The sequence below is a fragment of the Monoraphidium neglectum genome (assembly GCF_000611645.1).
Source record: "Monoraphidium neglectum strain SAG 48.87 unplaced genomic scaffold scaffold01595, whole genome shotgun sequence".
NCBI classification, from domain to species: domain Eukaryota; kingdom Viridiplantae; phylum Chlorophyta; class Chlorophyceae; order Sphaeropleales; family Selenastraceae; genus Monoraphidium; species Monoraphidium neglectum.
The window spans coordinates 1-12,988 of NW_014012033.1; the positions used below are offsets into that span (position 1 = coordinate 1).

Sequence of the window (12,988 nt, forward strand, 5' to 3'; positions counted from 1 at the left end):
CCCCCGCCCCCCCCCCCCTCGCAGCACTTCAACGCGATCCTACTGCCCTTTAGCGCTGAGCTGGCGCTCGACATGGACGGCAAGGCGCCCGGCAACATTGACTACGCGGCCAACCCTGAGCTGCGGGGCCTGACAACAGGACAGGTCATGGACGTGTGAGCAGGGCCGCGCCGGCTGCTTCGTTTTGGGGTGTGTTGATTAGAGGGTGTGAGGGGCGGGCGATGCAGCAGAGGTGCCCTGGTTGATGGCGTTCAGGCAGTATGGCGGGCACCGGCGGCAAATGGGACGCCGCATCGGCCCCTGCGCCTGTCCGGTTGCGGCGCCGCCCAGGCTGACAGGGCCGAGCTTCAGTGGGAGCTGCAGCCCGGGTCGCGGCGGCGGCTGAACGGCGCAGCCATGGGCATGTGTGCCGAGGACCTGTCATTCGGTTGCCAGGGTCAATGTGCAAACATTCCCCTCTCCCCTTGAAAAAAAACAACCCAATTTGCGACGCATCCACACACCCGGAGCAACGCAGCTTTGTCAATGAGTGCGCCAAGAGGGGCCTGCTGGTGTTGCTGGACCTCCACCGCCTGGCGGGCGCCAAGGACATCCCAGAGCTGTGAGCTGCGCCTCATGATCTGGGATCTGGGATCTGGGATCTGTGAGCTGGGGTTGTTGATCCGGCGCGATCCGACCCAGCCCTGCTCAAACTTGGAGACGGGCATGTCGACATGGCGGTTGGCTGTGCCCCGATGATGCAACAAAGAAGCGTATGCCCCACCCACCAAGAAAGCCATTTGACAAACTGCATCCCAACAATCCCCCCTCCCCCCACAGCTGGTATGACGCCGACTACCCCGAGGCGTCAGTGCTGCGCGCGTGGCGCACCATCGTGCTGCGCTACAGGGGCTGCTGGAACGTCTTCGCAGCGGGTGGGGCGCGGAGTTGGGCGCGGGTGGCGCGGGGCCCTTCTGGGGGCCCAATCTCGTGCAGGAGGCGTTTCAACCAAACAGCAAATGTCCGCAGGCCCGAGGCGGCTAGCAGGCGCGTGCGACCCCGGCACAGCGGCAGCCAGCCCTGAGCGGCCCTGCTCCTTGAACCGCCGGCCCCGCCTCCTGGCCCAGCTGCCATCACGAGCGGCTGCCGTGAAGCACACACCGTCACATCGCCACCGTCGAGCCCGCCCCGCGACCCTGCTGCGCCCGCATTCGGCCCCCCCCAAAAGACCTAAACAACGAGCCGCACGGCCGCGCGTCCTGGGGGGACGGCAGCATCGCCACCGACTGGCAGCTTGCGGCGGAGCGCATCGGCAAGGTGCGGGCCCACGCATTCCCCTCTCCCCCCCCCCTTTGCACACGCGGGCGCTGCAGCGGCTGTCTTCCACCCCCTTCCCGGCTCATCGCCGCCCTCGCTGCGCGTTGTGCTGCGGAGCCATCGCTGCAGCAGGGGGGTGCCTCGGCTGCTTCAAGAAGGCAGACCGGCCGGTGTGGGTGCATGGGAAACTCAGCACGCATGTGCAGCCGGCAGCGTGCCTGGTCTTGCCCAGTAGCCTCACATCTCATCCTGAAAACTCAATCAGTCAACCTCGGTCAACCCCACAAAGGTGGTCCTGGAGGCCAACCCAAAGCTGCTCATTTTTGTCGAGGGCGTGGAGACGAACGCGGTGGTGCAGCCGGGGGAGAACTGCTGGTGGGGCGGGCACATTGCGGCTGCCAAGAAGGTGAGCTGCTGAGATGGCGTATAGCGGCACGTTGTGGGGCGCACGCGCCTCTGCCGCATCACCGCGGCCATCCCGGCTTTAACACGCGTGCCCGCCTGCGCCTCCTTGCTCAGAGACAGGAGACGCCTGTGCCTGCACGCCCTGGCGCATGCATGCGCACACGCACGCTCACACATGTGTATGCAAGCACATGCACACACATGCATGCGCCAACAGGATCACGCACACTTCCTGGCAAGACAGCATAACGACCCAACCAATGTGCACCTTCCCCCTCCCCTCCGTGCACCCCAAGGCTCCGGTGGTGCTCCCGGTGGCAGACAAGCTGGTGTATTCGCCGCACGTTTACGGCCCTGATGTTCACAAGCAGCCCTACTTTGCAGACCCCCAGGTTGGGGGGGTGTTGATGATGGTGGTGGGGGCAGCAACGGTGGCGGTTGGGTGATGGTCGGAGTGGGAGTGGGGGTGGGGTGGGGTGGAGGTGGTGGTGGTGGTTGGGTGGAGTGGGGTGGCGGTGGGGTGGGATTAGGTCAGGGGCAAGAAGGAATAGGTGCGAAGAGAATGCGGGCGTGCGGGGTGCGAGGAGGTGGGTGCAACACCAGAGAATGATGGGAAGGTGCCGCTTTGTGCGAGGATTTCATGGTACAACGTGTCAAGCAACAGACTTTATCCCAGGGGTCGGGTAGTGTGGGTGCATTTTGCCCCTCGGGACGTCCCAACCCCCCGATGACGTCTGGACCACATAATGCAATGCACCCCAACTCCGCGGCAGTTCCCCGCGAATATGCCGGACATCTGGATGCGCCATTTCGGCTTCTGCAAGGCAGAGGGGTGAGTGCGAGGTTCGCAGGCGCCGCTGGCATGCCCATCCAAGCGACAAAGTCATCTGTTTTGTGGCCCAGTATTATTGGGAATACGCGAGACGCAATCTACATTCATCGGGACGCCCCCTCCCGCACGTCAGGCTGGGCCCCGCGATCTGCTTCGGCGAGTGGGGCGGCTGGGGCGGCGAGGGTCCAGACCGCGTGTGGCAGGACGCCCTCGCCAGCTGGATGACGGAGAATGACGTCACCGACTCGTTCTACTGGTGCCTCAACCCAAACAGCGGCGACACGGGTGAGGCGTCGCACCAACCCCAGTATGCAGCGCTGGGCTCCAGCCCGCAGCCTCGGGCGTGAGGCACCAAAAGTATCCTGACTTCCAGCTGCGCCAGTGCGATGACCGCCCGAGCCAACACAAACGCCGACCTGGAAGGGCGCCGCGCTTCCCTGCTGGCCGATCTGGATCTGCCTGTTTGACTTCCGACCTCCGCAGGCGGCGTCCTGCAGGACGACTGGCGGACGCCCCATAAGCACAAGCTGGAGATCATAGCCAGGGCCCACCCCAACCCCACAAAGTGGGAGCCCTCGGGGACAGAGGTCCTGGCCGCCGCGCCGGCCCCGGAGGACACGGTGGTGGACGCCGGCGTCGACCCTGCGGCGGCCGCGCCAGCGCCGGCGGCGGCGGCCGCCCAGGCCGCCGCGGCACCTGCGGAGACGGCCGCGGCGCCAGCACCGCCCGCGGGCAGGTGCGCCGAGGGCGGGAGGGGGGTTGGCGTCTCTTGGAGAGAAAGCTGCCGAAAAGTCAGCTGCAAGGTAGCTGCCGCGGACTCGGGTCTTGAGGGCCGGGTACAGTCATCACCCTACTTTGCCCCTGTTCCACCACTCCTGACCGCTACGCCATATCCTCGCACGCTTGGAATCCGCCAACCCGACGAACGCGCGGCCAGGCTGGTGTTTGAGTCTGACATGCTGGCGGCCTACCTGGTCAACGACTGGCAGGAGGGGGGCACGGTGCCCTGCGCACAGTACGAGGTCAAGGTGAGCGCATTGCCTGCATGTTTGTGCGTGAACATGTGTGCATGCATGTGTCCGTGTATATGTGCATATGTGAAAGGGTGTGTGTGTGGGAGTTTGTGTGTGTGTACGTGTGTGTGTGTGTGTGCGTGCGTGTGTGCGTGTGTGCGTTCGTGTGTGCGTGTGTGCGTGTGTGTGCGCGGGCGTACACGTGCGTGCACGTGTGCATGTGCGTGGATGCAACCGCGTGTGCATGCAGATATTTATGAGACTGGTTTTGATTATGCCGTCAGCAGTACCTGCACAAAGGCCCTGCGCTCTGCCCCGCAAGGCCTGCCGTCTGCCTGGATTCCGGCCAACCGACGGCGCACCAAGTTGCCAAGCCCCGGCACGACCCGCTGTGTCCGCCCCCTGGCGCCCGTGTGCTCTTGCGGCAGGTGACCAACACCACGGGGTCGCCCCTGGTGGGCCTGAGGGTGCTGCTGGAGGGCGTCACAGACATTGTTAAGTCCTGGAACTGCAAAGACGAGGTGCGACAGGGTTACGCTCGTGCTCCCGCGCCACTCCTACATTTGCAACAGCTCTTCCAGCCGCGATTGCCACCAGCAGCAGGCTGACGCACTGTGCTCGCTGCTTGACCCCCATGGCTGCGAACTGCGATGTTGCCACAGCTAGCAGCTGCTTCGCGCGTGCTCGCTCAATGGTCAGCCCCGCTCTTGTGTGTGCGACTTGGCGCAGAGCCGCAGTCCCCTCTAGCCACTGTCAGTCGACCTACGTGCTATTGACGGACCACCGTCGCCCGCCACCGACACCGCTCAAACCCGTGGCCCCTCAGGGCGCAGTGCCAGACGTGGAGGGGGGCCTTTGGGCTTTCGGGCTGCCCGAGTGGTGCGCGGCCACTGGCCTGCAGCCGGGTGCTGTCTACACAATGGGGGCCATAGTGAAGGGCCCGGCCCCCACCAGCTTCCAGGTGGAGCTCGTGGCCACTGCCGCCGGTGACGAGTGATGACGTCATGGCGATGACATCATGGGGATGGTGTTACGACGATTCGCCTGCCGATCTGCGCCGCGGCCGCACCTGGCTGAGGCACTGCACGCACACAAGCAGCGGTGTGATAGCCCGCCCACATGGGCGAGCAAATGGTTTATTTGCAATGCAGGAGGCAAGCAGGAGCGCGCCTGACCTCTTAATGTATCTGGCCGTCTTTGTTTCAAGCCCTTGCAAGCGACGGCACATATCATCGCAACACATGTCTGATGGACAGGTGTGCGTCTGCAGCACCTCCGTCACATCACAGTTTTCCACTCGGGGCACGGCACCGCCCTCATGCTGGGTGCGGCTGCTGCTGCCTTGCTGAGCACGCATTCAGGGCAGGCGTGTTGGAGCGCGCTGCACCAAATGGGCAGCCAGCGGCTGCGACCAGGCGTGGACGCACACGTGCGCGCACTGGGGTTCTTGCCCCTGGGGTTGTGTATGCCTGAGCGAATCTGCACAGTACCGACATCCCAATTTATTCACGCGAGATGTGCAACTCACTTGCGGTATCAATGCAGCACCCACCCCTTGCTTTCATCATAACAACTGGATCCACTCAGAAAGGCATTGCATCACAGGAAATCAAACAGTGGCACATGCATTTGGGCTGACTAATGGATGTGCGGGTTACGGCCTGGCCGGCACCAGGCGAGGTCGACGCAAACGTGGGGACAGCAGCAGCACAACAAATGACCCGCAGCGGGCATTGAGCGCTGGTGGTGCGGTTGACCCTCGCGGTCCACACGGGACTGCGAGTAGCTTATGAAACAAAATGAGACCATGGGTAAAGCGTTATGCTGGAGCAGCAGGGGTGAGGGTGCGGCTTACAAGTGTATGGTTGTGGTCATCTGTGTGCCCAGGGGCGTTCCGCTTTGCGTGCACGTGCCCTTTGCGATGCCGCAGCTACTACCCGGCCGACGGCGCTGCGGCGTGCATCTGCTACTTGCAAGATTGTGAAGCGCGGGGCGAGCTGCCACCAACGTGATTGGGAGGCGCGACACTCGTGGGGCAGGGTGAACCCGAATGATGGGTATCTCCCTCCTGGGGCCGCCAGCTGCTGCTGCTGCCACAACACTTCAATTATAAAACACACGATAACGTGCACAGCTTTGTCACCTTCAGCATGTGAGCGGCGTACCACCATCTGTCCACTGCACTGCGGGGTGATGAGGTCACCCGCCAAACACCCACCTGCACAGCTGCTTACCCAGCCTGCTGCGCCCCACCACGCAGCGCAGCTCGTCCCTGGGGCATGGTGGCCTCTCAACACACCTGGGGGTCGCGCTCGCTCGAAAGCGCGTGGTGCAGCTTCGCGCGGACGCCCCTCATAGCAAGGTCAAGATGAAGCCTACACAGTGCCACTGCATAGTGCCGCCTCAGACGACTTGAGCTCAGCTGTGAAATTGGATCCCATCACTGCTGCTTTGCTCCATCAAGAGATCCGGGGCGCAGACTTCGACTCCAGCAACATGCGGCTCAACTGCCCGCTGTGCCTGTCGCGGCACTCCTGTCCAGCAGCCCAATGTGTGTGAATCACGGCGGCCACAAGCACTTGAAAAAAGTATTCGTATATCGTTCAGGCTGCGTCAGAGCCTTCTACAGTATGCGCCAGCTACAGTACGTGCCTGATGATTATCAAGCTTGCGCAGGTGGCCGGGCACGCACCCAGGCCTGCCTTGCACCACCGTGTGGTTTTGCAGTTTGAATTGCCAGCTGCAATCTTTACCAAGTTCCGACACCTGTTATCCCGACGTCGCCAGCGTTGTGGCCCACACGAAGCGGGTGCGGGCATCCGCGGCGGAGCTATCGCGAGGACGGCAGTTAAAAATGTCCATAGACGAGTTGGAGAGTGAGGTGCAGCGCTGCTCTCTTCAGGCCGGCGCGCAGACCGCGCAGGAGGCCGCTGCGCGGCTCATGCTAATGCATCATGCTGCCCTGGTGGAGCTCATGGGGCTGCTTGGGGCCCCGGGCAGCGCTGAGCCCTCACTCTTGGTGTGGAAGGGTCTCGGCGAACATCTCATGCACCAGGCCGAAGCGCGCAGCAGCACCGGCAACTCCACAGCAGTGACCAGCAGGGACCAACCGCACCAGCAGGGAGATGGGGCGCAGCAGCAACAGCAGCAGCAGCAGCAGCAGCAGCAGCAGCAGCAGCAGCAGCAGCAACAACAACGGCAGCAGCAGCAGCAGCAGCAGCAGCAGCAGCAGCAGCAGCAGCAGAGCGTCGCGCCCAGCCTGCAGTGGTCGCGACTGGGTTGGTCACCCGCCGCGGCGGTTCGAGCGGCCGCATCAGCCGACCTGTCACACGACGGCCTCGCCGCGAAGCTGCGGACTCTCCTGCACGAAAGCGCCAGCCTGCTGCCGTGAGCGCCGGCGCCGTTGCACGCGCGCTTGCTCGGGCCCAAATTGTGCTCCAGACAAGGGGTGTGGGCACTGCTGCTTGTTACACCCCCGGCCGGTCCACGAATGGCCGCCCGAGTTTTGACGCACCCATCACCCGGCAGGCGTCCCTCTGACAACGGGCCCGCCCACCCCGCTGCTCTTGACGCCCCCTCAAGAACCCCCACCTCCCCACCCCGACCGTGCCTGCCTCGCAGCTTCGCGCAGCGAGGGGCCTGGGCAGCTGCGGCGGCGACGGCGGCCATCGGCCGGCTGGGCGCGCTGCGTTCGGAGTTCGCCGCACACCTCGTCCTGGTGTCGCAGCGGGACGGCAGCGCGCTGCTCCGCCTGCTCTCAACTCCCCTCTCTGCCCCCGGCACGCCGGGGGCGCCCCCGCCGCCGAGTGACGAGCATTGGAAGGCGGCGGCGCGGCGGCTCGCGTTGAATTCTGCTCAGGTGGGGTATCCGGGGCCGGGACGTCTGGGCGAATGCGGCCTGAGACGCTGCCGGTCAGCGCGTGCAGCGCAGACACGGCCTTTGGCGAGCGCGCCAGCCGCGGCTGTGTGAGGGGCCCGGGCGCGAGGCTGCACGTGCTGCACGCGCCTGGATGCGCCACCCGTTTCAGCATTGGATGGGTGGCCCCCCATCTGGGGGCTGCGTGTGTGGCACCATTTACCATCCAAACATGGCCCCGCCCCTCATACCCACCGCCACAGCTCGCGGTTGCCCTCGCTGCCCTTGATGACTGGGGCGAGCGAATGGCCGTTATCCACGCAGACCGCTCGCGCCTGATGGCCGAGGCCGCCGCGGCGGACGCGGCGGCGTGCGGCGCGCCAGACCCGGCGCGGCGGGTGCATTACGTCGCTGCGCTCAACTCCAACCTGCGGGACGGCATCTGGAATTATTTGATCACGTGGCTGGTCGTCTTCTGCAGCGTCGCGCGCCCTGATCAGTTTGCGGCGTACATGCTGGCGTGCGCGCCCTGGGTGCCGTCGATGCCGTGCGTGCAGGACGGGCTGAGGGCGCTGGCGGCCGACGGCTGACCCGGCGGAGCAGGCAGCAGCGGCGTGGTAGCCTCGCAGTGCGGAGCGCGTACTCGGGTTTGCGTGGGGCGGGTGTCGAGCCAGGGCAATTTCGGGCAGGGTCTGCCGTCATTGGGCCGGCTCGCGCCCATTGTCACCACTAGCATCGCGTCATTCGCGCCGTCGTTCCAACCCTCACGCGGCTGCCGGATCTGCGTGGCGGCCTGCCAGACTCGAAATTAATGCAATGCGGTCCACATTTTACAACGCACGACAACGCACTGTGCGCCTGCAGCGGCTCCCTGTCACTTTGAATATCGGCCAGCCCCTCTGGTGCTGAGATACACACTTAGCTGGAGTTCAAGCACTCCCCCTACCATCCCCTTTGCCTGCAATGCTGTTTTCATTTCCATTCCCGTTCCCTCAATCCCCAACTACAAGCTCTGTCAGCATGTTTTTCTCCTCTTTTGTCCTGGCCCTGGCCTTGGCCCCACCCCCAGCCGACTCAGCGCCTGAATGTCCGGATGGTCACCAATTTTTTGCCCCACCCCTGTAGGTGCAGATTGCAGTCCCTATGCCACCGCACACAATTGCTGCGCACCAGCGGCACGCGCTCCAACAACAACCACAAGTGCATCGAAAACCACAAGTGCAATGAAAACCACACTCGCAGTTGACAAATCAATGCGCGTCTTTGGCAACTCCAGTGCCATCGGAGTCTCTCACTCCACCTGCTGTCAGCATCACCACGCGCAGCAGCAGGTGGACGCACGGCCCTCCAGCATGGTTTCCAGGGCGGCTCAATCACACATGCGATCTGCGCCAATCCGCGTCTGCTTCCCAGCCAAGCCTGCCAACACGGTCGCACGGGCTCGCCGTACCGCCTGCAGGCGCCGTCGCTCGCGCGGCGGCTGTGGCGCGAGCTGCGTGCGGCGTCTGCAACAGCCGGGGGCGAGGGGGATGAGGGTAACGCCTGCGGGAGGTTGGCTTGCCACGTCGTTCCCCTGGGTACTTGATCCATTTGAGTCGCGCGTGCTGGATTTGCTGGACGGCTTTATGCCTCAATGCGCCGCCAACGGCACGTCGCACAATTATGGCGCCCCGGGCGGCTGCCCCCTCGGCCGGGTCCCCGCCACAGGCATGTGTGCCCCGCCCCTCGAGCGCGGCGCGCGGGGAGCCCGAGGGCGCGCCTTTTCTTGGACCACTGCTGCATGCGGCAATCGCTGCGCGCCTGCCCCCATTTGCTATCCCCCCTTCCTCGCCCATCTTTTCTGGCTTTTGGTCCGCCGCTTTGATCGCTACATTTTACATGTTTCCGCCTGCACATGCGGCAGCCGTGGGTTGATAGTCGCACGCTCAGCGGGCAAGGGCCTCCACACGTCGGCCGCTTGCTCCAAATCGTAACAGCAAGTCGTGGGTGTCGTCCTGCACAACGCACAAGTGCACGCATGCCGCACGCCGTGAAGCCGTGGCGTCCAGTCAAAGGGAAGCCGCGCGTGTGACGCCCGCACGGCTCGTGGTGGCTGCTGTGCAGGCCATCACTGCGGCGCGCTCCAGGACTCTCATGCACCTTTAGCACTGCATGCGAGCAGAGCCGTATTTGCGTCCATCCGGGTGAGGCAGCCTGCAGGCGGGGTCAGGGCCTGTTGAAGGGGCGGGTGGGGCTGGGGCATCCCAAGTGCGGTGGGCAGCGGCTTCGGTGGTGCCGGTCACGCCCGGCTGAATGGCTGGGTGTGCGGTGACTTGTTTTTGGCGATCCACAAGCCGGGTTTGAAGGGTGACAAAAGGACTCAGGTCTTAACTTTGGCGGAGTGATGGTGTATCGATAGCAAAGCTGACACTGTGTCTGGACACCAGGTACGCCCCACCCTGGGGCTGACTAAGTTTAGGCGCGCCCTTCCCGTTTTTGCGTAGTAACCTTTGCCTGGTGTAGTTCCATGCCCCCTCACCAAGACAATACCATCCACGCTGGCACATTAGGATGAATTAATTCATACTCGTCGGCCTTCCCCTAGCTTGTCGCTCGTACGACGCCTCTTCCTCCCGCACCAACCAGAACCTGCTCGCTCAAGCTCGTTAAATTTCTTCCCATGCACCTTCGTGCAGCATAGAACGGCTGATACTGCTTGTGAGTTGTTGAAACTTGCACCGCATGGACGAACACCAGCGGCTGGAGGGCGCCGCGCAGCGCGCGCCTTCACCTGCCGCCCCTGCAGCCTCAGCGGAAGGGCGCAGACTCAGAGTGCGCGCGGTCGCGGCCCAGCTGACTTTGATGCAGCATGAAGCCCTTTTGGAGGTTGTTGATCTGCTGGTTCGCGTCCGGGGCGGCGCCGGCGCGGGCGCGGGCACAGGCGCCAGTGCGGGCGCGGGCGTGGGCCCCAGTGCGAGCTTGGGCGCGGGCGCGGACGCTTCAGGCCTGGGTTTGTTGTTGGTGGGCCCCCGCGAACAAAGTGCCATGGACAGAGGTGACATATCATCAAACTGCAGCAGCTCCTGCGGATGGGAGGCAGAGCCGCAGCAGGGGCAGCAGCAGCGGCAGCAGCGGCACCAAGGGCCGGGGCAGGGGCAGCAGGGGCAAGGGCAGGGGCAGCAGGCGCTGCCGGACGCGCGGCGGCCGCCGCTCAATTGGTCGCCCGTGGCGGCCGCGGAGGCGGCCGCGCCCGTCGACCGGCTCTGCGGCGACCTGGCAGCAAAGATGGCAGCATTCATCCTCGAAAGCGGCCGCGCCCTCCCGTGAGTGACGTCAACACTGCTGGCACGCGCACGGGCATTCGCAGCGGTGCTTGTACGGCGCACGCGCCGTGCAGCGCTGCCAGGCGGGTGCAGCAGCGGGCGCCGGACGCGGCCGCGGCCGCCGAGCGGCTCGCGGCGCTGCGCTCCGAGGTGGCGGCCCAGATGGTGCTCACGGCCCTGCAGGACGGCGCCGCGCTGCCGAGGCTGCTGCTCGCGCCCCTCCCCGGCTGCGGCTTCGGCACGGCCAGGATGGAGCCGCCGGCGCCGGGCGACGCGCACTGGCAGTGGGCGGCGGCCCAGCTCGCGTTCGAGCCCGTCCAGGCGCGCCCGCCAGTGGGAGGGATGGGGCTGCTTGACCGCCGGATGATGCACAGCAACCAACCGGCACACGCGCCGCCAGCAGGCGCCGCACGCGCCCGCGGCCCCGAGCGGCGGCGCCCTGGCGCCGGGTCGGGGCGCCTCCCACCCCCTCTGCTTCAGACCCGCCCTCATCGCATACCGGCAGTCCCATGCGATGCCTGACGAACGGCCGACACGGCCGCCGCCCTCCAACCCCCCCTCACATATTTGCCCCCAGATCGAGCTCGCCTTAGCAGCCCTAGAGGCGTGGGAGGAGCGCCTGGCCCTTATTCACGCCGACCGCTCGCGCCTGATGGCCGAGGCCGCCGCCGCTGCCGCCGCATCCCCGCGCGGCGCGCCGGCGCGGCGGGCGGGTTTTGTTGCTGAGCTGGACGCCAACCTGCGGGAGGGGGTCTGCAACTTCCTGACCGCGTGGCTGGTCGTCTTCTGCAGCGTCGCGCGCCCTGATCAGTTTGCGGCGTACATGCTGGCTTGTGCGCCGTGGGTGCCGTCGATGCCGTGCGTGCAGGGCGGGCTGCGGGCGCTGGCGGGCAACGCGGCGGCGGCGGCGGCGGCGGCGGCGCCTGCAGCATCCGCGGGGCCCGAGTCGTCGATGTTGGGCGGTGCATGACGAGTCCATGCTCGTTTGAAGCGCAAATTCGCACGAATCGCATGATAAAGGAAGCTGCGTGCGTCTCCGTGCGGCGCCTGCTTCTGAAGCCGTTTCGAGCCGCGGTGAAGCGTGCGGCAACGGCCTCGGCGGGCGCTCCAGTGCACGGCCGTGCCGCGCGCTTGTGCGTGAAGCCGCCCTGCTCTCGCCCTCCCGCGCGTCCCCCAAGCTGCCGGCCACTCACATGCCTGCTTATTTTCCGCACATGATACAATATCTTTCAAATATCTTGTCACCCTGCGCATGATCTTACCCTATTACCTGTCCAGGGCCCAGGTGCGGCTCACCTATGGCCTCTCATAACGCCCCCACCAGGGTTTCGGCTTTACTCTCCCCTCCACCAACGTCACCAACGTCACCGCCGGCAACACCCCCCCTCCCCCGCGGAACGCGTTCAGCGCTTGTACCCTCCAACCCACTGACGGCGTTGCACTCTGCACCAGCAACGAATGATCCCAACACCCGGCTGCACTGCCCGCTGCACTGCACCGGCTTTGTGCCTCTCCCGCGCGCCGTGCGCCCCCCGCCCATCGCAGCCAACTGGCGCCACGGCGAGGCGCTGCATGGCCCGCGCCCTGCCCCCCCCATAGCGGACTACTCACCTGGGTAGTCTTCGTGTGCACCACAGGTGTTTTATTTATCACACCCGTCCGCTCCCTGTCATGTTTTCTCAAGCACAGACCCAAATAAAGGCGCCAAATCAATAAATCTCCCCCCGCTGCCGGGCCCAACTAGCCCCGGCGCGCCGCGCGGCCTAGCCAAGCCCGGGCTTTCCAGGCGGCACGAGCGCGGTGCTCGCAAGGGCAGCGGGCCCATTGGCGCCAGCAACGACAGTCTCACTGTCAGCACACACATGACACACATGGCGGCGGCGCCGCGCCGTTGTCGCGCAATCGCGACGGCCCAAGCTCGCGGCATGAACTTTGGTGTGGGTGTGAACTTGTGGGTGTGAACTGCAAGACGTGCGGCGCGCATGCAGGGGTCCGGCAGGTTGTGCGATTTTTGGGATATTTACTGGGCACTGGGCGGCGTGCGTGCGCTGTGACGGAAGCTGTTGTCTCTTGGTAGTGCGACGGCCAAAGGGGACACATTGAGACTTGATTGTGGTTTGCTGCATGCGCTGAACAGCGCCAGTGGGATGAATTGTGACATGCGCTTGATTGGGCTGGGACCGAGGGACGCCGCAGCCACGCCTGTCTGCTGCGTGCGTGTGTGTGCCCACGCGCACATTTGGTGACGTTACAACCCCCGGGAGGTGGTACGTATCATACAATA

General features: G+C 65.1%; 4 protein-coding genes across 4 annotated transcripts; all 4 read left to right on the forward strand.

Moving 5' to 3' along the window:
* Nucleotides 1-72: 72 nt before the first annotated feature.
* MNEG_8407 (cellulase) lies at nucleotides 73-4,543 on the forward strand (the record flags this gene model as incomplete). The annotated part of the gene is made up of 13 exons (XM_014043117.1): nucleotides 73-153; nucleotides 331-419; nucleotides 518-601; nucleotides 820-914; nucleotides 1,208-1,296; nucleotides 1,586-1,702; nucleotides 1,998-2,093; nucleotides 2,475-2,533; nucleotides 2,667-2,818; nucleotides 3,017-3,269; nucleotides 3,471-3,561; nucleotides 3,975-4,067; nucleotides 4,373-4,543. The coding sequence occupies 13 exons, from the start codon at nucleotides 73-75 to the stop codon at nucleotides 4,541-4,543; spliced, it is 1,470 nt and encodes a 489-aa protein (XP_013898571.1).
* Nucleotides 4,544-6,400: 1,857 nt separating this feature from the next.
* Nucleotides 6,401-6,937, forward strand: MNEG_8408 (hypothetical protein; the record flags this gene model as incomplete). Its single annotated transcript, XM_014043118.1, has 1 exon — nucleotides 6,401-6,937. One exon carries the CDS (start codon nucleotides 6,401-6,403, stop codon nucleotides 6,935-6,937), a length of 537 nt encoding a protein of 178 aa, XP_013898572.1.
* A 770-nt stretch (nucleotides 6,938-7,707) lies between these two features.
* On the forward strand, nucleotides 7,708-7,992 carry MNEG_8409 (hypothetical protein; the record flags this gene model as incomplete). Its single annotated transcript, XM_014043119.1, has 1 exon — nucleotides 7,708-7,992. One exon carries the CDS (start codon nucleotides 7,708-7,710, stop codon nucleotides 7,990-7,992), a length of 285 nt encoding a protein of 94 aa, XP_013898573.1.
* Nucleotides 7,993-10,666: 2,674 nt separating this feature from the next.
* Nucleotides 10,667-11,674, forward strand: MNEG_8410 (hypothetical protein; the record flags this gene model as incomplete). Its single annotated transcript, XM_014043120.1, has 3 exons — nucleotides 10,667-10,704; nucleotides 10,788-11,037; nucleotides 11,282-11,674. The coding sequence occupies 3 exons, from the start codon at nucleotides 10,667-10,669 to the stop codon at nucleotides 11,672-11,674; spliced, it is 681 nt and encodes a 226-aa protein (XP_013898574.1).
* Between the last annotated feature and the right edge of the window lie 1,314 nt (nucleotides 11,675-12,988).